Below are 24920 nucleotides of genomic sequence, written 5' to 3'. Positions count from 1 at the left end.
TTGCAAACTGCTTCCAGCTGTCATGTTCAGGTTACAGGTTTTCTGTGCACGCTGGCAGGAAGCCCAGCAGGCCAATGCTGAAGGGGTCTTCCACCCCTGCCAGATGGATCTTTGCAAACACAGGATGGAGAAGCACCTCAGAGAACAGGCCAGAGAGACTTGATTCACCCCAGAGCAAGAGGGCTTAATTAGTTACTGTATTGGCAAAATGAAAATAAAACTTAATACAAGAATTCCAAGATGAAAAGGTTGGTATGTACTGTAGGTACAGTTTTGTTCACAAAATCAGTCATTATTGAGGAAGTCTTGAGGTCATTCTGTTCCGCAGCTGGTCCTTGAAAATTAATGGATTTTAAAAACAATTACACATATTAGTTTGGTGAAAATGAATGCACTGATTTATTGACTGAGGGCAAAGTTAAACACATACAGAAAAAGTGACGTTGTACTGGAGAAGAAACACAAAATTTTGACAGTTTGATTGAGCCTGAAGTAAATACTGCGTCCTATTACTTGGACAGTGTGCAGTATGTATTTGCTATCTTCTTCCTGATTTCCAGGATGGTTTGCAGATGTATGGAACAACCAAATTTCCACCCACAAAACCTGTTCTCTGTAATTCTTATCATCTCTTCAGTCTTAAGCACAGCATCCACACTTAACACAGTATTTTGGGACATTATGAATGGCCCATGTGCAAAATTATAATAATTTTGAATATTCTTTTACAAAAAAAGAGCTGTGTTTTTCCAGGTGGAGAACTCACTGACTGCATTCTAGACTACGGTACAATCTTGTATTCAAATAAAGGAATTCATATGCCACAGATATGGACATGAATCCTTTTCAGTTAACAGATACTACTTTTATCTTAAGACAACTTCAAGGAGCCAAGTAAATAGTCAAAATTATTACTGAAATCACCATATTTTGCCCAGCTTACTGTATGACTTCTCTGGCATTTTCTTGTTTTCCTCATGGATGCACATAATATTTAAAAACTAAGAACTTCTTATACAAAAAGTATCTAGTTCAGAATGGATCAAGAACTGCATTAGCAGATAGTTCGCTGTAATTACAAAACTATTAAGTATGAAGTAGCTTGCTTCCCAAAAGGATGGTAATAAGAAATGGTCCTTACTGTAATACAGTCACACATTCTTGTTCCTATTGATTCTAGAATAAGAATTCACACCAGATATTTTCTAATTAGAAGCAATCAATGCAATCCTCACTACTGCATTCACAGTGTTGGTTTGGTTTTTTGTTTGTTTTTTCTTTGTTTGCTTTTTCCCCAAGCACAGATACTGTATTTCATTACTCCCAAAGTCATATATGACTCTCAAAGTCATGATTGATGGATCCGATGTCTTTGGTTGGTCACTCTGAAGGTTGGTTGGTATCAAGATACTTTCAGCAGTCTTCATAAAGGATTTCATCTACTTGGACATCATTTTCTGCCACAGGCACTGATTCACAAATCTGTTCCCTAAAAGCCAAGGCAATTGTGTAAGGCTTACCACTGGGGTGTTTCATACATCTTTCAAGATAGGTATCATAATATCCTTTCCCTCTTCCCAATCTGTTGCCTTTTTTGTCAAACCCAAGGCCTGGCATGAAGATAAGGTCAAGACCCCCTGCAGAAAAATGAAATAACCATTAGTGCATGCACTGTGGATTTCCTGATGGCTTCACTACATCCACATAACTTCAGACATTTGCAAAAATGCAAGCTTTCTGTTTTGCAAAATGCTTCCCTCTCTTTGATCTGATGAAAACCACTTTGAATACTAAACCTGTATGTACATTTACATTTTCATCTTATCAATTGCATAGGAGATTGGTTGCAAAATAATTAGACTTTGAAAATCTAGAAGGAAAAAAAATACCGTATAACAAATTTATCTTTTTAACCCTATGCTTCTAAACACTAATGATTATGACTAAATCCAGGCAGAGACTGAACCCCGGGAAATTAGATTCAGGAGGAATCAAAAAATGAAATTACCTTCAACATCAGACACAAAAACAGAAAAGGAAAAAGAATGGGAAGAAAATGTGTAAAAGAGAGAAAGGGCATCATCTCAAAACAACTGTAAAATGTCATGAACCTTCACACAGCCTCCCAAAACCAAGAGCCTTGAATATAATTGTATTGTATTGGGTATTTGCCACCATAACAGGATCTGAAGGCTTATGATGTCAGGTTCCTCTTCTTCCAAAGAACTTGATTACTGCACCTCCAGTGATTCTCACTGTTGCTCCAGCAGCACACAGACATTCTGCCTGCCTGCATGTGGGGTCCCCCAGACTCTTCTGAGATTGCACTTGACTGCAACTCAAAATCAGTTAAAAACCTGAAATGAGCAGCACCAGCTGCCAATCACCTGGACAAACCAGACCCGACTGGCTGTGAAACCCTGATGAAAGACCCCACCAACCAGCTCTGATAAAAGGCAAGGTCAGCTAAACCCCTTTTCTTGCTTTCTTCTTACTCTGTGGACGGATGTGGAGCAGCATCATGCCAGGTTGCCAGCTACAATTTACACTCAGCTGCCCATTTGTTTCAGGAGCTGATTCACATGGCTGCCAGGTAGGCAAAGGAAACTATCTGCCATGCTGAGCTACCTCCCAACGTGGAGGCAGCCAGTGTACAGGTTCCCATTGCTCATGCAATGATTGTTCACTGGGTGTGAGAAGTCTTGCAAGGGTATCCTCTAAACAAATGAGCTTGGCTGGCCTGGTACTGACTGCTGAACCCAGGAACATCCCACTTACTAATTTCATAATGCAAAGGAAATCTTTCATTTCTTGCTGCTGTAGAAGCAAGGGGAATGATGCCCAACATTCAAGAAGATGTGTGATATGTGGGAGCATGTACTGGAAAAGCCAGAGCTAAGCAGTTTTTAATTTTCCAGGGAATCCCATCTGAGATCATGTATCAAGTCCGAACTCAAAGTGCAAGAGCATGTTAAAAGTTCACATTGGACCAACTCATTTGCACACACTTCCCAGGGTCCTGGAGATTTCTTTCCACTGTTGATTGATTAGAGAAGTCACTGATGTGAACACCCATCGCATCCATTATGACATGATGACTTAATTAGAACATAGATATAAAATATGCAAGGCAACACCATGTGAGATGTTTAGAGATCAGTCTTGCAAATCTGGCATAATACAGTTGGCAACATACAGAAGCAAGGGTTTTTTTCAAGAAGTCAGGGGATTAAGAGGAGGGGATTAGCCAGAGGACAGACCAGAGAACACTGGTTAAAAGGAGGTTTGAGGGTTTTACTATGCTGCAGTCAACTTCTGACTTGTAGGACAGGCAAATGGGAAACAAAGAGGAAAAGAGGCATGAGGGCAGATTTTTCAGTTCTCACCTGAAAAGAGATGACATTTTTACGGTTGGCACCACGCACATAATTTCACATGTACCATGCTGCAGTCTCCTCAGTTTGCAAATAAAAATATTTATTTGCCAATTGTCAGGCCTATGGACTAGGACCTAGAAACTGGCTGATCTTCTCCCTGTTGACATGGTCAGTAATAGATCCTGCAGGTCAAATCCTCCCCAAAGTAATCCTGTGCTTGCTACTTATCCTCTCTGTGATTTGCCTCATGTTGGCTTTGCATAGGTGTTCAGGTGGCCCAGAAAGCACCATGTACCAAACACTAATGATGCACAGAAAGACACACACTCCACTGTGCACATTTTTCATCTGTTTTCACTTTGTATGACTCTCACGGCAAAAAGCAGGAAACACTTGCAGTTCCTACTGTTGGCAGGTAAGAATGCACACAAGGGGCAAATCTGCAGAGTAAAAAGGTGTCATTTCTCTTTACATCTGTATTATTGACAGGGAGAGACAAGTCAGGGGAAGCACTAAGGAAAGAGGGAATTGGTAGGAACACTGCAGGGGAAAAAAAAGATATTTTCTAAGTAGTTTAACTGATAGCACAAGGCACACTCGATTGAATTTAGATGTATTAAAGCACTGTGTTTTCTTCTAGGTACTCTGGAGAAACAGCATCTGTTTTAATGAGCCATCTCCTCTATAATCATGGATTTTTTAATGCCAAATAACTCAAATAAGCCTGTGCAAATCTCAGTATGAAAAATGATGCTGTAAATACTGTAATAGTCACCCTTATATTTTTCTTCTACTGGAGCACTTCCACCAAATGCTTTGGCTCGGATGCACAACGCACTCTCTGATACCCAATGCAATTTGCACTGCGCAAGATTTAAGCAGAATGCCAAGCAAGATCCAGCAGAAAAATTACAGAGTTACCCTGGAAGGAGCCCAAAGGCAGTTCAAGCAGCACTAGCCCCATATTCTACCCTGCCGTCTAGAATGAATGGCAGAGAGCTGCATGGAGTAAATGCTTCCCTGCTACAGAACTCAGGGAGCAACAAAACCTCTTGTGCTGCCTGCAGTGGCACAGGGGCAGAGATGTCACAGGATGAGAGATGACACACATGATGAGACAATTGCCTACACAGATGAGACCAAGACTGCAGACACAGATGAGACCAAGACTGCAGACACGTAAGATTACTGTCAGCAATGAGAGTACATCAATAAAGTGGCAGGTAAGAACACCTTTATTCCTCTTAGCACAGGGTCTTCATGCTTCCAAACCCTTGCAGCCCTGTAGGACCACTCGATGCCACTCAGGATACCCTACTGGCTTGCTTCATTCTGACATCCTACTCCCCTTGCTCCCCCAGGCCTCTGTGTGAAATAGCATCCTAGTTCCTGAGAAAACAGAGCAGGTATCTGGGTATCAAACACCACATTAGTTTTTAGTGCCTTGTAAAACAGTCTAAGAGAGTCTCGTGAACTCCACCTATTTCTACCACTTTCCTTGTAGTGTCCACTGTGCCCTATGGTTCTGTAGTCATTAACTCTGCTGGCTCTTGGATCCCCAGGGAACCAAGAGCCCAGGAAGGGAAACAAAGAAAAGCATCCCCACAGCTGAACGGGCTTTTGCTACAGGTAGTCTGTACTTCTCCCAGAACACCTGCATGTGGTCTGCAAACTGCTAAAGGCTGAAAACACTGCCTCAAGCAACTCCAGCCTGAAGCTTCTACGTAGAGAATATCAATGCTTGTTATAAACTAATTAAGCAACTGGGTATCCCAGTAAGATTGGCAATTATGATGACAGTTACCTAATACTCGCTGTATCTATGATATGAGCTTGTGGGTACAGCTCCTTCAACAGTATAGCACCATATGTGAAATAATACACCCTGGTTTATCTGTCAGTGTAGGCACACAGACATGCTGATGTTTCATGTATGTTGCTAAATACAGCAGGGCCAGAAAACAAATTGATTTACAGGATCACAGGTTGTCAGTACTGTTTGACTGTCAGCACAATGCCTGGCACTACTGGATCCAAAGGACACCCATACCTACTCCAGAGGGAAAGGATTCCCATGGGCAGTAAAGACAGGAGAGTATAGGTCTGGCTCTTTCCACCCTCTGCAGTCCTCCTACTGGTTTTTCTCCTCCAGACACAGGCCTTCCTATCACATGCCAGAATGTGCAGCACAAATCCTCAGAGTGATGCTACAGAAATACTGCTGTGATGGTCTGCCACAAGGACTCATGTCATTAAATAGACTACAAACTGGGGAAAAGACTAAAAGAAAAAACATTATTGCCTTAGGGCCCCAGAGGCACCATGTAAGACCAAAAAAGAAGAGACATTTGCACTGACTTGCATAGATCTATGCAGACACACCTTATGTCACAGTGAAATGACTTGCCCAAGGACTCAGGAAATGTGTGGCAAAGCTACACACAAAAAGCAGGTGTGCAAGCTTTGCATTCCCCTACTTAACCAGCAGACTAAAATGTTACCATCTCCTCTTTGGTGTTTTAAACACAGTTTTGCTTCCTCTGGGCAGCTGCAGTGAATCTCCTCAGTTCAGTAATGCATTTCTCATTACCCTTCGTGATGGTATCAGTTTTGATTTGTTCCCCAGGGAAGGATTTCCTCCTTGCACCTCATTACCTCTTTTCTCTTTAATCTGATGTTCTTATTTGAAATGCCAGATGGCATTTCCAGAAGTGTTCTTGACAATGGTTAATAATAGTAGAGTCCATCAAACTGCACTGATACAGGTCCTGTAAAGGCTGCTGGGGACTTGTCCTGCTCTCAGGAGCAGCCAGCATGGCCTCTCTCCTCCCAGGTTTGAAGAGGCTCCATCAGTCTGCTACCACACACCATGTGGGGTCATTGATCTCCTCCCACACAGCTAGATAACCTGATAGAAGAGGAAACTGAAATACTTGGTCATCCTACCTTCTTACCCCCAAGGATCACTTGCTTTGTGGACACAGTAAAGAGCCCAGGACCCATCAAAGTGGAAGGCACTTTTCATCCTCACCTCCAAAGCACTTACAAGAAGATGGGGCAGAGGATGAGCTGCAGGAAATCCTGTGTCCCTGTAAAGGATGGCAATGTGTTCATAAAAATCATGCTTTCAGCACAGATGCCTTCTGAGTTCAAGCCTACAAGAGGTGGGCAACCATCAGGTCTGTGTGTTACCACGGCTGCTCCTCACAGTTTGAGCTTTGCCCTGAAGCACAGAAGTTCGTGCATCATTTATGATGTCCCCACAAGCATGGCTTGGTCCTCCCAGCCTTGGGAGGGTTTTTACCTCGGGTAAAAACATGCTCTTCTGTGGCTGTTTTTTTTTTTCCACAAATAGCTTGCTCTGTGGTGGTAGCTAGGGACTGCCCCTGTTTTGCTCACATGTAAATGATTGCATGAGGTGCAGGGACAGAAGAGCCAGGAGAGGAACAACTTTCTGTTTAAAGGAAAGGAGTGTTTGTGGTGGTCAGATCAATCTGTGCCAATCTCTGTGAAGCTAGCAAATATTTTAAAGCTGTTCATTTACATAAAATGAAAGATTACTTTGGTCCTTTTTGGATCTAGCAAGGACCACAATGGAAAAAAACCCCTAAGCCCTTGTGCAGTAAAACCTTCCTTTTCAGAATGAAAAGTGTACAGAAACCATCTGCTGCCTATGTATCTGCTACCCTGGCACAGAAGAAAAAAATATCAGGTGATCATAATATTGAAAGTTTTGTCTTGTTGACATGCAGTGTATGAGCCAATGAGTTGTAATAACTCAGAAAGTTCAAATTAATGTCAGTATTTTCCATAACTTTAATTATTGTCATATTCAGCATAGGTAGGCCTCTTAAGTAGGGTGTTAGCCTCTCAACATATAACCTACAGTGCACAATCATCATCTTGTTCTGTATTTACACAGCACCTAACACTGTGGTCTGGGTTAATAACCAGACCTTGGGGAAAACAGCTCCACAGAAGTAAATATTTCAATTATGCTGTAGCAAAACAAATCCTTTCCCCTTTATGACTAGTGCTAAACCTTCTTCTTAGAATGCACCAGGCGTCCTTCACACTGCTCCCGAGGTTGCTAGCAGCTTGGAATTTCCTTCCAGATAAGAGTTTTCTACTCTTTGGGAAAAAACTGCCCTTGGTTTCAAGCACAGCATCTCTGCTATTACACATGTGCCTTGGTATAAGGTCAAAAAGCAAACTGCCAGATCTGCTTACTGCGTGCCTAATACAGACCCTGCCAAGATGCATGGTTCCTGGAAGGGCTGGGATTTCTTCCAGAGGAAACCAATTATTTATCCTGCTAAGCCCTGAAGAAGCCACTCTTTCATCCCCAATGAACTGAGCAAGGAGACAGAAACATTACCCTTTGTTGTAACTCATAAGCATTTGAAAAAAAATCATCCAAAACCAGTGATGCTGACTTCTTCCATAACACAGGAGATCTGACATAAACAGTTACATGGCTCAACTTTACCCCTGGCAGCCTGCAAAAATGTAAATACAATCTCTTAAACAGAAAGGAAACTTCAGCAATAATTTCTATTTGCTCACATGATACAGCCTTTGAAAATCAATATCAGAAGGTCAGAATGAATCCTCATCAGGAAACTGAGTTACAATGCAAAGCATCATATTCTCTTTTACTATAAACCATCATTGCCCCACTGATTCCCCTCTGCACCAAGCTTGGGAACTACATGTAAAATGTCCCAAATTGCTGACATGAGTTTGAGAAAAGTAAATTCTTTTTGCTTATAAGTATTTGCTGTTGGTAGTTCATAAACAGCTCTAGTGCTTTTCTATTGTGCTTGCTCTTCTTATGATGCCACTTACCTAACAGGACTAAAAGGTGTGTTTCATATTAGACTGAAAAAACAGCTCATTTTAAATTGCAGTCAGTGGCTTTTCCTTCAGGTGTTTCCCATGTGTGAACACCTTTGCATAGTACCACAGCTTTCAGCAGGACTCACTGTCTTCCAACTATTCATAGACATCTGTTGCTTCAGAAGGAAAGCCAGAGAGATGCTTTGTATCCAGCAGGCACCAGTCAGGGACAGGAATCAAAAATTAGCATCACATCCAAATCCCATAGGCTCCATCCATGGTTTCCTGCTGTGGGACACACCGTGAGGCCCTAAAGGCTAATACTCACCTCACCCAGGGAGAAATGCTTTTAACTCCAAGCAATCGCTTGCTCTATTTTTATTCCTATTTGTCTATGGGAATTGCAGGTACCAGGAAGGCTTTGTGTCCTTTTGTCTTCTAAAAAGCTTTTCACCCACAACAATGCACAACCATAGCCCACCAAATTATATTATACATATGACCATCTTCTCTGCAGTCAACATAATTGGTCCACCTGCGTGACTGAAACAGCTTCTGTTATTACTTCAGTAAAATATTTTGCAGAAAATAGACCCATCAGCAGAATCAACAAACAAGCACCAGGCAACTCAGCATTTATCCGTCTCCTCATCCATGTCAGTGCTTTGTGTCAGCATGAAACATTGGTCTCTACAGTTCACACCTGCCCTTCTGAACTATAGCATAATAAAATATTTATACTTCTCCCTGAGAACCTACATGATAGCCATCAGTCATACAGGTTTAAAACAACAGAGTGGCAGCCACTCTCCTGTTATTAAACCTGCAAAACACACTAAGAAAGCCATTTGATCAGTTCCTGTGCAACTAAGCTCCAATCAAACACTCTCCTATTTTTCACTTAAAACAAACTTATAAATTTAGTGCCAATGCATCTGAAAGGTAAAGTGCACTGCATAGCACCAGGTGTAGTATGTCAGTGCTGCACAAACAAACCTATCCTGCTCCAAAAAAAAAAAAAAAAATCCTTTCATGTGCCATCAGGGAAGCTACTGCATGAGGCCAAGGTGTGCTCAAATTCTAGAATGTGAGAAGAATATGGGAGGCTATAACCATCACACTCCTTTCCCTTGAGGTTTAGTTTACAGTCACCTAAAGCCTCGTGTCTCGTTTTCAGAATTTGACAAATGTTTACCTAAAAGAAAATTTGAACAAGTATTTTCTATTTCACTATTATTCAAGTCTGCGTAAGCCCCATAAATAAACCATACTTGCTCAATGCCACCTACAAAAATGTTTGGGTTTGCAGCTTCTGAGTAAAGGAAATAAGTTCTTATAAGTCCTCTAGCTATCAGTCTATGAAAAATGACTTATCTACTCCTGATATTCAAATATGTGAGCAGTTTTACAGTTTGATTGGGAAAACATGGAAAACAGGTTTGGTTCAAAGGCTTGCACCTGGGTTCTGTGTCTTCAAAGCACCAAAATGCCCTGAAACAAGATGTACCAAGAAACAGTTCCAAAGGATCAATGGAGTTAGTCACTTCACAGCACATCAACACATCTTTTTAAATCACCAAATGCTGAGTGAAAATCTGCTCCTTTAGAGAAATTCACAAAGCACTGGTGCTTGAATTGCTTATGTTGAGATTGTTTTAACACTGCTGCCATCTAAAACAGAAGGATCTTTGTGTTCCCATGTGAAATTCTTTAAGGTCTTATCGCAATTCTTCTCATAGTGTTTATCAAAGTACTTGTTTAGTACCTCCACTCATGCATGTGCATATGCACTACAGTATCTCTTCCCTCTTGTTACTCTTTTGCATGCTGTTCTCTGGGTATTTTTAAATTTAAATATGACAGAAGTGAATCATTTGGGGATTTTTTCAATACATCACACATCACTATTGATATTTCCAACTCTCTTTGACTCACTCAGCAGACAGCCTGTCATAAAATATGCAGAACTGCTTGTGAAATATAAACGGTTAAGACATCAACTTCTTCATCAGTACATAAACTTGGCTCCCAAGAGGAGTTAAACCACTTGCTGGAAACACTGGGCATTTTTACAGAAAGAGTTTATTGAACATCCAGGATCAGCTGGTTTGGAGGTGATGGCACCTCCCGTCATGTGTGGTAACATCACAACAGCTGAGAAATCTTTCTTCTTCCATCAATAGATTTTTGTTAAGTTTGGACAACTTAAGAACCCTGATTCTCTCCGAAAATCTTTGCCTCTCTCATTGCCTCTCTCACTCCAAACCTTTTTTTTTTTTTTTTTTTTTTTAGACAGAAGGCTGGAGCACTTGTTGTCCTGTGTGTCTGACTACAATGTCTGGATGAGATTTTAATTATAGGAAAACAGCTTAAATAACACTAATGCTCCCTAGTAACTGCATGGAATGCTGACACCTGCCGGCAAAAGGTTTCATGCCAGTCCTGGACAGGAATTTGCCCTCCATCTACATCCCAAAAGCTGATTCTCATCTCATGTACACAAAGGCCAGCACAAGCAAGAACTGAGTCCAGTTACCACACCAACCATGAATACCAAAAGCTATCCTTACACCCTGACACAGCACCCTGAGTCTCCTGCTCTCTGAAAGCCCATGGGTCTCAGCCAGGTCCAAAGAAATTCCCAACATACAGGGATAATGACAGCTTATTTTGAATCTCAGCAAAGACAGCAGGCATTAACTGTGCCAGGAAGACAAACCTTTTGTAGCTGGAAAAGCGCTGACCTGATTTAATAGCCAACCAAGCTGGCAGAAAACCAATCCTAGGAAAAAGAAAGAAAAAAATGTGGAAGTTTTGTGCCAGATTCATGAGTTGAATTTCCTCAGCAGTGAGAACTGGAGATGGTGCTGTGGCTGGTGGGTCAATGGGAGCACAGAACTGGAAGCAAGAAAAAAGCAGCAGGACTGACTGCCCCTTCCGGCACACGGTGTCTGCTGGTGGGGCTCAACTCCCACCAAACCATATCCTCAACCCACAGGTGGGCAGCAGGAAAAAGATTCCTCTCCTGTTCTCCAGATTGTCCAGACTGCATGCACAAAGCCACTGAGATGAGCTTGGGACTGCCTCTTCCTTTCCAAAAATTAAAATAAAGGGAGGCAATAAAGTCTGCTTAGATTAACTACTGCAGCCAGAGCCACCTGCATGTTTGCATTTCCTTAAATGATTTAGTTGGACAGACTCTTGCCACACTCCAGGAATGAACCTAGCCTCTGCTTTTGAGAGATTCCTGTCTCTAGGAAACACTATGAAGAAAATGACAGTGCTACTCTTCACATTCAATGTACCAAAATTGGTCCTCTTTGAATCAAAACACTCGAGAGTCACTTGCAGTGAATTTGAAGCCCTTGCTTATTGTTGCTTTCAATTCTTTAAACTTTAATTTATTACCACAGAAGTAATTTTTTTAGCTGTTTTGCTAAGTGGAAGAAGAATGTTTTCTGGAAGAAGGGAAACATGGATATGACACTTAAGATGTTTACAAGGAAAAGCACTCTTTTAAAGCCTTAATGAACTCTCTGAAAGCAGAAGGTGCCAGTGTTCCAGAGCTCTCCCATCTCCTGGTTCACCGCAGGATACCCTGGCACGGGTGGTATTAAAATTAAACCACAGTGTTCATGGTTTGGTCTGCACCAAGGAAATTCAGGACATAAAGACACCAAAGGACATTACAAAGTGATGCCACAAAAACACATCAGAGCATTTTTCAAAAGCCTTTTGAAGAAAGAGCCTCTGTAATCAAGTCACACCTGATTCTGAACAGAAGCACCAGGGGAAGCACAGCTACAAGTGTCTGAATTCACCTGACAAATTGGTGCACGTTATTATTAAGCTGTTTTGGAGAGTTGTGGAAGCTGTGGCAGACATGAAAGGGAAGGGCAGACACCAGCTGCAGGTAAGAGAAATCCCAGTGCCAGGGATGGGGTCCCACATCTTTCAGCTGTAGGCTGAGATGCAGAAAACCTGTGAAGAAAACAGTTGCTATTGCTGCTGGGTCCAACACCTCAACTATTTTATTTCCAAGCAAATATTTTCATATTTCTACCTGTTACAGAACATTCTGCCCAGAAAAATCTAAAATTATTTTGTGGATGTTTAATACTGGAACAGGTATGTTGGTAACAACATATCACTGTGGGATACTTGTGTGGAAACCAGTAAAGATGTGCTCAGCAATCTGATCTGAAAAGCAGTGCTGTGGTATGTATAGAAAATTCTGCAGTGCCATTACCTATATTTCATTTCTTTATTGAAGTATAAAATGTTCTCTTAGGCATTATTTCTCCAAAATAACATCAGAGAGATTGCAGAGGTTGAAAGTGTAATGGCTGGCTCTCTAACAGATCTAGAAAAGCTTTTATACATGAATAAGAGAATGGAAAAAGTCCAAAAAAAAATTGAAATAATACAGCTTTAACTAAACAATGAATAATAAAAAGAAACTAAATTAAACATCCTTATTTACTTGTCACCTTAGAAGAATGAGGTATCACTTGAACTGAAAGCAGCACTTTAAAAATGAATACAAGAACACAGTATTTCACACAGCACAGGAACATAATAGAATATTAATGCAATAAGAGACATAATATTCCACAATACAACCAACTAACCAGTACAACTCACAGCTGTCAGAAGGCAATGGAGCAAAGGGTTCAATACAAATAAAATCAGATGCTTCAAATGTCCACAGGTAAAGCAAACACAGAACCTGCTTGTAATGGAATAAGCTGGGGAAGGCTGCTGCAGAGGTAGGAAGAAAAGTCATCTATTGCTTCACAGCTGGAAGGTGAAAGATTTCCTGAATATTTTAAAACCCATAACGCTGGATTGTATGTCCAGGGCTCTGATCACACACTGTGTAAGAAGAAGCATCCTCTAGCCAGAAGACGACTTATTGCCAGAGTATTAATACCCCACTTGCACAAAATTTGTTCTCATTATGCATATCAGAATACTCTGGTTCATTGTCTCCCAAGAAAAATTTCATTCCAAACTTTAAATCACTTCATTAAAGAATAAATTACATTAAGAGCAGAGCCTCAATTTTCAATTTTGTTTTGTGCCACCCTCTCAGATTTTCTTTTTTATGACCAGTGTAAAAAGATTTTAAATTATAATCTATCACTTGACATATATTGTACTCTAAGTTTTAATCAAGTCTCCCAGGGGAAAGGAAAATATAATAGTATCCTCAATGGCTGTACAATCTTGTTTGTGGTATTTTTTTGGTATTTTTTTCTTAAGCAGGCATATTTAACATCTCTGCTATTCATATTTATGCTTTTTCATTTATTCCAGGTACATTTCAATCTGCATATATCTCATTTAAAGACTCACAGCTACCCTTAGCACTCTTTAGTACATGTCTTTTTTGCAGTGTGATTAGCATAATTTTGTATGGTCCCAAGGATGGCAACCAGGCTGGTGAAGGGACTCGAGCACAGACCCTATGAGGAGAGGCTGAGGGTGCTGGGGCTGTTCAGCCTGGAGAAGAGGAGGCTCAGGGGAGACCTCATCACTCTCTACAGCTCCCTGAGAGGAGGTTGTAGCCAGGTCTCTTTTCCCAGGCAACTCTCAGCAAGACAAGAGGACACAGTCTTAAGTTGTGCCAGGGGAGGTTTAGGTTGGATATTAGAAAGAATTTCTTTACCGAAAGGGTGGTCAGGCATTGGAATGGGCTGCCCAGGGAAGTAGTGGATTCTCCATCCCTGGAGATATTTAAAAAGAGACTGGATGTGGCACTCAGTGCCATGGTCTAGCAACCGCAAAGGTGGTTCAAGGGTTGGACTTGATGATCTCTGAGGTCCCTTCCAACCCAGCCAATTCTATGATTCTATGTTTCTATGTACAGCTACACATCTAATGGAGCTGAAGTAGGATATTAGGACTTCTCAGTGCTCCAAGACATAAGATTTTCTCCTCACACTGTTTGCTGTTTCTAAACTTTAATGCACTGTATATTTCAAAATCTTCTACTTCTGATGCTTTTTGTTTTTCTTTTGGTGAGTGGGGTGTCCATCCCATTATTTTTTTTTTTTCACATCATATTTTATTTCACAGCTATAAGTTAAGCCTGTTCCTCTTAAGACTGTGTTGCCACCACATCAGCCACACTTCTAAAGAACTGTGCTAAAATTTAAAACAGCAAAGGATACTGATGGCACCAGCAGGCAATCAGTCTTAACAGCTAATGCAGCCTCTCTGAGTGCATTAATAAATAGCAGGAGTTTAAAGGCAGGTGTAGAAGAGCTTCCATGGACTAAAAGGTTTCTGCAGGGCACATCCCAATGACAAAGTTTAAAATAAAGGAATAATTTCAAACTACTTGAGGTTGCTTGGAACTGTAGCCTAGAGGTAGCCAAAACTTTCCTTGCAAGAGGGTCACACTTCCTAGCATAAACAGCCCTTGCAGGTAAGCTGTTCCTGTTTCTGCTACCAGCATGTTGCTGTAATTTATGCTACAGAAAGTCTTAAAGTGTTCTGGAGATTATAAGGGCAGAAAGATACAACTGCCCTGACCTAAAATGCCAACGCTCAAAAGTTTATGTGAAAATGAGACTGCAGGATGTTGCTGGTAGACATATGTTTGTATTCCTTCATTGCATTTGAAATTCAGATCTGTCCTTATTATGAATAATAAATACATTGTTATTTAAAGCAGGGATTATCTAGTTAATATTTCTTGAAGCTACAACACAAATGTTGTGATTGGTAGGCCAACAAAGTTTTGAGTACTGAAAATGCCTGAAGTCTCCAAACCAAATTAGAGAATACAAGCCAAATTCCTAATACTTTCAGTTCCAGGAGCAAAAATACATTATGTTTTAGCAGAGGAGCAGCATTACACAGCATTCCCCATTGCATATAAGATGCTGTTTTCCAAGTGCTGACACTCAGATTGGCTGTTTATGCCAAACTGTTGAGGGGGTCATGATTCCTGTATTTCAGACAAAATGGTTCACTGGTTTCTAAGAACAAACGTAGCAACAAACAATGGGGAAAGCTGTTGCTCTATACTTTGAAGCAAGAACTTGAAATCTTGCTCGTAGTACCCTCTGTATCAATTATGTGGCTTTAGGCCACCTCAAATCCATTTGTGCTGCTGGGCTTCCACACTGTTGTAAATGTTTGAAAACCTGCCTTTGCTACAGGCTCAGTGAAGATGTGCCAAGGTGAATGCTGGGCCTCTCTGAAGATGCCACCCTTTCCATACCCCTGCTGGAGTCACAGCAGCACAGGTGGTCACATAACCACATAGCCCGTGTCAGTTTACAGGGAACATTCCCTCCATCTGGGCTACTCATCCCCACCCCACACACACTGCATGGATACAGCTACACAGCAAACAGGACTCATTCATATAGGATAAAAAAATCCAAAAAAACCAAAACAGGGTGGAGGAGAGAAGAAAAATACTCTTCATTCAGAGAAGCTCATTTTACCATGGAGGGGCAGGGTTATGCTGAAAACAGAAGGGGAAACAGGATTGCCAGGAAGAGTGAGCACACAGAGCCTCAGACTGGGTTCCTCCTTCCAGCCCCACTCCCAACAGCAAGAACTCCGAAGAAGTTTCATTGTGGTGGCTGCTCCTTGCCCTGCTGCTTGGGACAAGACTGGGAACTGAAACATGGAAGGAAATGAGGACTGAAGTTTCATTTAGGCTTCTTTGCCATGCCACTGGTTTACACAACCTCTCATCACCAGCTTTCCACCAGCCCTTCAGTTACATCAGTCCAAATCTTTGTGGTGGCCCAGCCTGAGAGAAGAAGAGCCTTCTGTTTTCCTGCAGACAAGTGAAAGAAGACATAGCACATGATCTCCTCCCTTTTGGCAAACAAGCTGTTTATGTTGGCCCAGCTGCCCCTGCAATGACAGTCAGGGACTGAGAGCAGAGGAAGTGGGGAGAGTGGTCAGAGAAGGACACTTGGAGTGGGAGCTTAAGATTGGCTGGGCAAAGAGCAGAAGGATAGAGAAGTGCACTGTGGTGGCACAGAAAAAAAAAACTTGGATTATTGTACACCTTCAGTCATTATTGATCAGTTCAGTTGTGAACGTTTAAGCGTAATAGTTGCTGAAGTTCAAGACTTCCAGCTGAGATCTCTCATCTCAAAGTTGGCCACCTGCCTTCCTTCAAAGAAGCCTCCTCCAAGAATTTTACCATATGGAGGCACTAAATCCATTTTTTGGGGGATGAAGTAAGAAAAATCTACTTTTCAGAGGAATAAGTTAGCTTTTTACCTATAGCTTTTAGAGCAGGCTTAAGTAACAATAAATGACATTACAAATGAGGAAAACCATGTCCAGCCCACTGAATCACATCACCTCCCTAAATCACATTGAAATGAGAGCTGCTGGGGAAGCATCCTTTAAATTTCTGTAGCAGTTGTGATATAAAGCAAACTGAGAACAGTTTTATCTAATTAACTCCTTCCAAAACTGTGCAAGATATTTACATTCCTGTAGCCAATTACTGCATCCTGCCTGACATTTCACTGAAAGTATTACCTTGGGCAAAACCTGATGCTAGAGCATTTAGACTTCTGATGGACAAGGATACAAATGGGACTTGGTAACTATTAAGAAAATGTACCACTAGCTTGTTCCTCTTTCAGCAGGTGTAGCTGGAAATGAAACAAGCCATGCACTTACACACTGCCCTAATCAGATTATCTGAACTTATTCCACCTTCATTCTTTCTGTTACTGTATGCATTTAGCCTAAAGAAATCAATTTTTATTTGACAGTTACAAGTCACCTATGCATGGCAGAGAAAAGACTTTCTACTACCCAAATTGCAGTAATCTTTGTTTATACCAACAAGGTGTAATGTGGTACACTACCAAGATGAAAATGGGCAAATTCCTATCCAAGAGAAAAAGCATGGTCTCCAAAAGAAAAGATTCTTGTGTGTTCATGTCAGCTTTTGAGTACCACCAACTACTGAGAAATTCTATGCAAAAATCATACCTTAGTCTTATATTTGAGCTATTCTTTAAAATAACCATGTCTGAAGTATTAAAGAGTGTGAATTTAAGCTTTTTGTCATGCAAAATGAATACACTCAGAAGTGACATGACTTATTTATGTACCTGCAGGGTATTTCTTGGAAATGACATAGCAACTTCTGCCAGCAAGGGGAACATTACTAATATAACACCACGTTATCTCCTTATAACAATGTAAATGCCTCAGATCGTGGCAGTATTTGATAACATCATAGAGATAAATGCTTCATCCATGCATAATTCTAACAATAGAGGATGGATGTAGTAGCATGGCAATTTGCATTCCTGCAAATGTACTAAAGTTCAAAAAATATAACTGACACAAAAAATAGAACAAAAGGAATTCAAAGGCACCCTGAGATGCTGTGTGCTCTTCTGTGGGGACAAATTGGGAAGGGGTCTGATTATGCAATAGTGAAAAAAACCTAGACTTATTCTCTAATCTAGAAAAAATGTCCAAGGATGAAGGACCAAAGTCTTATAATCCAAACTGAATTATTCCTATATTACTTGGTACACACAGACTACAATCAAGCTTTAGGCAGAACAAATCTGACATGGACATACACCAATTGTTACAACTGCCAGTTGGAGCTCTCCTGGCATCTCTCTCTAGACTGCTGTAGCTCTCCTGGCATCGCTCACTTGCCCATAACTGTACCCTGTACACAGAACAAAACAGCAGCTCAAGAATTATCCAGATACCAAAGGTTGCTCCTGCCTTCCCCAATCTGGCACCATCCCACCACCTGGCAGCTGAGCCATCCCCAACCAGTATATCCCAGTGCACTCTCCACCTTGCTCCTAACATACCTAAATTTGTGTGTTTACTCTGTCATCTCTGCAACAGCCTTGTTAAATTCAATTAACAGCAGCTCATCAGTAGTACAAATGCTTATCATGAGTGCCTGAACTAAGCTCAGACAACAGAACCCTGGACATGTAGAGAGACATGATAAAACAGGTGCCTTGAATTGCCAGTGAGTGGGTGTGAGTCCACCTGTGCCTGATTAGGACAGGCCCCTATTGGGCATGAGCAAGATCAGGGGGCCAATAAAGGTGGGACACACACCCACAGAAGAAACCTCAGCTCACTCTGGTGCGAGGCATGGAGAGGCCAGCAGCTTGTTGAGCCTCTGGAGCAAGAAAGGCTCTTCCTGCTACACTTCTACTCTGGAAGCGCTGTGTGGTGGCTGGAGTCCTGGAAGTGGCCAGCAGCTCCTCGAGCTTCAGGAGCAAGAATGGCTCCTCCCGCTACATTTGGTGGAGAATGTGGGCAGCATACAGACAACTTAAGAAGCAGCAGTGTGAGAAGCTGGCAACAGGAACATTCTCCCTGATTTGAAAAAAATGCCTGTGCTAGCACTCTCCCTACCAGCAAGCTCTTTGGACTGGAAACCCCTGAACAGAGGGAAGCCAAGATAAGGATTCTCTCTTTGGAAACCCCTGAGCAGAGGGAAGGAAACCAGGAGGATGGAATCCCATGGTATGGAGTCCCATGGAGGACCCAGAAACCCATGAGGAACCAGAAATCTCTTTGGAAACCCCTGAGCAAAAGGAAGCCAAGAGAAGGATTCTCTCTTTGGAAGCCCCTGAGCAGAGGGAAGCCAAGAGAAGAGCAGATACAGGAGGGAGAAGAACAACTCAAAAGGTAGAGACTTTGTGAAAAAGTGCCTGGGCTGACATTGAACGGTTGCCTGAGAATTTATAAGTGTATTAAATCCTGTAAATTAAGTATTTTTGTGTAAAAAATCCTGTATGTATGTGTAAAAATCCTGTAGTGTGTCAGTAGAAAATGTGTGTGTGTAAAAATTCTGTACTCGGCGCCCCCTCGATGCTCTTAGCTGAGTGTCCCGCGGGGCCCGAAGAAAAATCCTGTATGTCTGTATTCTGTAATCAGTGTTAAAGTATTTTTGTAAATGTCTGTAAGCTAGGGCAAACCAGGAAAGCTTTAAGAAAAAAAAAAAAAAAAGGGGGAAATGTAGAGAGACCTGATAAACCAGGTGCCTTGAATTGCCAGTGAATGAGTGTGAGTCCACCTGTGCCTGATTAGGACAGGCCCCTATTGGGCATGAGCAAGATCAGGGGCCAATAAAGGTGGGACACACACCCACAGAAGAAACCTCAGCTCACTCTGGTGCGAGGCATGGAGAGGCCAGCAGCTCGTTGAGCCTCTGGAGCAAGAAAGGCTCTTCCTGCTACACTTCTACCCTGGAAGCGCTGTGTGGTGGCTGGAGTCCTGGAAGAGACCAGCAGCTCGTCGAGCTTCAGGAGCAAGAATGGCTCCTCCCGCTACATGGACATGTTAAGGGATACCTTCAAAAGCCCCTAAATCCCACCAATATACACACATTTTGGAAAAAAATAGGAAAACAAGTAACAGTGCTAAATATTAAATGTAAAGAACATAGGTGCATAAAGCAATGACAGCCTTGCTATCTAAAATGTGGACACAGAAAAGACTGAATTAGGAAAGATGTAGATTGAAAATAAATGATAAGCAAACAAGGAGATGGGTTCTCAGAAAGTACATTGGCATCCCAAAGCAACTACAAGCCTAAGTTCAGCCAGAGTCATGTAAATATTATGTTCCATTATCAGGCACTGAAAAGCTGGTAAGTCTGTGAGGTGTGGAAGCTGTTTGCTTGGTGAATTTCCTCCTAGAGCGAATTCTCTCAAACTGAGGTTCCAAGCATAAGTTCAACATGATTTTTCTATTAATAAATTTTTTTGCAGGTATTTCAGGAAGTTATTAATGTGCTTTAAAAATGAATGAAAATAATGAATGCAGACACAGAAAAGGTAAGTTTGCTTAGAGCTTTGTATAATATGAAGTTTAAATTAAGAAAGAGAAGTTATTTTGGGACTAAAACATTCATGCCACTAGCTACATCTAAACAAACTTTAAATTTTTCTATGAAGAATCCAGTCTGAGACAGCCAAAATAAAATCACAAGAGAATAACGACAGAAAAGACTTTGTAACAGACACCCAAGCCTACAAAAACGCCCTTTTACTTTCAGCCTAAGGTCTCAGTGCAGAGAGCTGTTCTGCACCAGCAGGCTCCTTGTCAGCTCTGAGATTCATCCATGCAATATGATTTGCAGGATCAAAGTTGTCAGAGAATTCTCATGCCAGCCTACAGGCATCACCTGAAAAGTTCCCTACCTCTCAAGCACTGGAAACTAAAGTCCTCAGAGTGCATCCTAAAGCTGTGAATCCCCACTGACTTTCAATGGTAACTCAAGCAACTCCTGGCGAGTCCCTGTCTCCTTCATGAGCCTCTGTGTTATGCTTGCTGAGACTGCACTGCCCATAAACCAGAAGAAGCAGCTGATTTAGAAGGAGGGATGGGTTTCCTTCAGCTGGATCACCCATGCTGTCTTGTTCCTGCCCTTCTGGCATATGACAGGGGTGGCAAAGGGTAGGGAAGAACAGACAAGAGAAAGTAGCATCCGCTAATGTGGACTTCAGCACCTCTACAGCATACAGAACCAAACCATATGCAGGAAAAAATACCCACCACTAGCAAGAGCTTCCTCTCTTGTGCTGTCATCATCACGAGGCTGAAGAATGTTCCAGGATGTCAAAGTAAGTGAAGAAATGTCTTCAGCTGATGATAACTTCAGCATGTCCATTTGGTTGCTCTGAGGTTTGTAACGTGGGATGAAACACTCTTTGCCTTGCTTAAAAATGTCCTTAATGATTTCTTCAGTTTGGATTTCATCTGGCATGCTCAGGAAGACTGCAATTCTTTGGGATCCTTGGTACTTGGGATGGCCAATCACCTACATGGGAAATTGAAGCAATCAGCTGATGAAAGATTGACTTTATTTTAATTAAACACACCACTGGAGCTAAACATCCATTGAAAAGGGTACCACAGACTACCACACATGATGAAGAGCATGAGCCAACTTTGTTTCCTGCTGCAAAATTTTTATCACCAGCAAAATCAAAATAGGCAAATTTTTGTGCCCAGTGAACAAAAAGGTTTAGGCCTTTAGCAAAAAGGAATTTTTGAGATGATCTCCTGATCTTTTAAATATTTGTACCATATAATGCAGACATCCCCAAATGCCCAATGCTGCTGGAGAAACACACTGCAGGTCAGAATTGCCAGGTTATACAGAACAGGAGGTTTTGGCATTCTGTTTCTTTCATCCTTTTTATATGCTGCATCTTTCATCTGGGCCTACATCGAATGAGAGGCAATAATTGATAACTCAAAAGAAAATTAGCATCAGAGAAGATGACTGCAGAGCACAAAATCTTCCAAGACCAGGTCCCTCATTCTTTTTTCAAACTGAAATGCCTTCCCTAGAACAAGTTCAGATATATGACTTCAAACATCACCAGCTTCTAGAAGGTGATCTTATTACTGCTCATTTTGCAGAGCTTGAAGGTAAAAGGGCCTTGCTATTTTTTGATTTTCATAAGGTTTTCTGTGCCAGGCTTATAGAAGAAGGAATAGAGTATGGAAAATAAAAAATGCTTATATGATGGGAAAATGTTAACAGATTCAAATCTCACCATGTCTGCCCCATTCCAGATTGAACTCAATATTAAAATTTGAGAGGAGTTTTCTTAAGGCTTACGTATGTACCTTACATATTTTGTTACTTACATCTGGACAAAACAAATACAATACTGTATCATTTCTCATTTAAATGTGATTTGTTCTTATTCTACACACTTGCAAACATTCCATCAAAAATATCAGAAAATTGTGAAACTGCTTATCTATGGACAGGGAGCACCAAACCCCTTGCTTTGTGTTTATAACTGCAGGTAACTTGCACTTCTGAACTTTAGCCTTTGCTCTGCCACTGTTTTGAGAGATAACAGCTCCTATCTGAGCTGAGGATGGCTCTAACTCCTTTTTTTTTCTTCTTCTTCTTTCTTTCCAGCAGAGCAGTTAAAAGCCCATGTGAAATATTCAGAAGATTGATATATTTTTGTAAGGCAAAAAAAAATAATTACAGTCTGGGCCAAGTTATGGTGGTGTGCTGCTTGGCCATAGAAGTGTCTTAAGAATTCAAAACTGGATTTTACTTCCTTTGTAATTTGCTTGACCTTCCCCATGGATTCTTCCAAGTAAGTGATTACTAATGTTAAACAACAAAATTTCCAAGGCAGCTTTTGTTTGAAAAAGCAGGTTATTTAGTCCAATTGCAGACCATAGACAATGCCTGTGACTCATGATGTTGAATGCCTCCAGAACTGAACCTTTCCATGGGTTTGGAGGAGAGAGCAGACATAAAACTCTCCTCTTTCAAGGTGGTGCTATGAGTACCCCACAGGTCCCATCTGCTCCCACGTGTCCAGTAACACATTGGTGTTATTGCACAGAAAAAAACTGGGGTTGAAAATTTAAAACCACATGCTAGCAGGAAGACACAAGTTCAGCTGGTTTCAGAACTGTGAAGATGAGGCTGCTATGACTCGGAGCAGTTTCTAAGAAGACTGAATAAAGTTTTCAGCCTTAACAAATATTATCTGCCCTTAGTTCACCAGCTGATGGCTGTTTTTTTGCAGAATCAGAGCATGCAACCAGCATGACTTTAATAATAAACATAAACATTAACAAAAATAATCCAAAAGCTAATTAAGAACTAGGGGCTATGTCAGCCAATTAAGTGATTTCCCTTTGAATTTAAAGATCTTTTTGAGATGAGATTTTACAACTATAAATATTTTCCAGATTTTATTAAGTAACCTGCTCACTTTTATTAGTGGCAAGTGCTTATAAATGTTATAAAGCTTTATTTTCTGCCCTGTGCTGTTCCAAACATTTTCTCATTTTAAAAAATATTTCTTCCTGCCTGCTGCATTGCCCTCCTATTAGGAAGCTGACTCTACTTTATGCCACTTCTGTAATGCCACTCTGTCTCAAGCAAGCTCGGGATTTTCCGTTTGTGTCAGGTTATTAAAATGTCAAGATAATATCGATGTATATATCATATTTCCCATTTCCTTCTTTTATGCAAAACAAAATCTTTATCTTTTAGTGTGCTCTCACTAGCAAATGAGTGCTATGAGTGCTCTGTTGTTGAGTTTATCAGCTGAAGCTAGATAATGACAAGGGCTCCTAAAAATTTCCTACTACATGGGCTTGGTGCTTATGAAGTTGGGAGTGGACTCTGCATTATTGAATTATTATTCATGACAGTGGTTTCTAAAAATTGGGAGATTCAAGTCTAGGTCGTGTGATTACTCAAATGCATTACCATCACAGTACATATCTGACACCTGAATTTACATATATTAAAAATAAAAAGGAAAGCATTCCTAATAAAAAAAAGGTTATGTGAGTTCCAGTTGATCTTGCTATGACCTAAAGTTTCTGTGCTGCTATATTCCATCCATGAAGCAGCTACACATTAGTATTAAGTGAAGTCTATAAAATGATTTGAGATCCTCTAGCAGGAAAATAACAACATAAATGTAGATCGTCTAGAAGTACCACTGGTGCTGCAAAAAAAAGGAGGATCGTGTTTTATTACATGCAGCAACTGCAAAATAAAATTTTATTGAGTTTATTAAAATGATGAAATGCATCTATATAAAAACTTTGTAAACCAAACACAAACAGGTCATTTCAAAAGTACACACCAATACCATGCTGTGCTAGGAGGCAGTTTAGGTACACCCTGCTTCATATCTCTGAAGTATAAAAACTAGATTAAAAATAAAAGTACATGGAAGAAGTACCACTGAAAGACATAGAAGGGAAACGACAGACAATTTAAATGAGAGGCAAGATCGAGGCAGTCGCTCAGTTTCTGTGCGCATTGCTGGGAGCTGAGCACGAAGCTAGTGGGATGTGAAACACCGGAGGTAGAAACCCACCCAGAACCCGTGAGAACCGCGCTGCTCCGGGGCTTCTGACTCAGTTTGCTTCCAGTTTCGCTCCCCCCCACGCCTTCTCTCGGTGGTGGTGGGGGAGTCACCGCTCTCTGCCGACACCCCAGGGCAGCAGCTGCGGTTCCCGGCACCCACGAGCAGCGCTGAGAGGGGAAGGCGGGGGCCGAGGCGGAGCTCCCAGCCCCGCGCTGGGCGCACAGGCCCGGGGAGGCCGAAGCAGCGGCCGAGATGGTGGCGGCTCCCCCCGGTCCCCAGCGAGGCACGGAAAGTCCCCGGCGGGCTTCCCCCCGCCCCCGGGCCGCTCTTTCTGGAACCCACCTTGCGACTCAGCAGGCGGGACTGCCGCAGCTTCTCCGCCGCGCCCAGGGCCCGCAGTCGCTGCCGCAGCTCCCCTCGCAGCGCCCGCTTCGCGGCTCGCAGCGCCGCCGCCATCTCTGCGCCCTGCCCTGCCTGCTCCATGGGGGGGAGTGCGGGCTGCAGCGCCGGGTTCGCCCCGGAGGGCCCTGGGGGCGGTGGCACGGCCGGGAACGGCTCCAGGGGAGGCCCAGGCCCCTGCAGTGAGGCCGGGACTGCCGCCACTTCTGCTCCGCTGTTTCAGGGAACCTGATAACCCCTGGCAAGGCCCGGCTTTCTGTTTGGTTTTGGTTTTAGTTTTTTGGTTTGTTTTTTTTTTCTGGCATAGGTTACAAAGAATTTCTCTTTTACGAATTTTGGTGTGGAAGGGGAAATTACATTTAGGTGGGATATTTTATCGCCCTCTACCAAACGGTTTCATATATAGCAGCCTTCCAGTATCTGACAGGAGCCTACA

The 24920-nt window shown here is 41.9% G+C and overlaps 1 protein-coding gene across 2 annotated transcripts; it reads right to left on the bottom strand.

Moving 5' to 3' along the window:
• Nucleotides 1-24721, bottom strand: MTHFS (methenyltetrahydrofolate synthetase). Of its 2 annotated transcripts, none has more exons than XM_030457428.1 (3): nt 24428-24721; nt 20766-21030; nt 1-1637 (listed from the first exon to the last, which is right to left on the bottom strand). In XM_030457428.1, the coding sequence occupies exons 1-3, from the start codon at nt 24566-24568 to the stop codon at nt 1414-1416; spliced, it is 630 nt and encodes a 209-aa protein (XP_030313288.1). In that variant the 5' UTR covers nt 24569-24721; the 3' UTR covers nt 1-1413. The 2 variants fall into 2 exon arrangements, with proteins under 2 accessions (XP_030313288.1, XP_030313289.1); XM_030457429.1 differs by lacking the exon at nt 24428-24721 and adding an exon at nt 24095-24404.
• Between the last annotated feature and the right edge of the window lie 199 nt (nt 24722-24920).

Source organism: Calypte anna, chromosome 10 (assembly GCF_003957555.1).
Source record: "Calypte anna isolate BGI_N300 chromosome 10, bCalAnn1_v1.p, whole genome shotgun sequence".
Classification (NCBI taxonomy): domain Eukaryota; kingdom Metazoa; phylum Chordata; class Aves; order Apodiformes; family Trochilidae; genus Calypte; species Calypte anna.
The sequence above is the reverse complement of the archived record's forward strand: the minus strand, read 5'-3'. Positions and strand labels throughout refer to the sequence as shown.

Coding starts and splice junctions, on each gene's coding strand:
- MTHFS (XM_030457428.1), bottom strand. CDS start 24,568: ATGGAGCAGGCAGGGCAGGGCGCAGAGATGGCGGCGGCGCTGCGAGCC. Junction 21,031..24,427: donor CCCGCCTGCTGAGTCGCAAG/GTGGGTTCCAGA, acceptor TTTCCCATGTAG/GTGATTGGCCATCCCAAGTA. Junction 1,638..20,765: donor AGAGGAAGCTCTTGCTAGTG/GTGGGTATTTTT, acceptor ATTTTTCTGCAG/GGGGTCTTGACCTTATCTTC.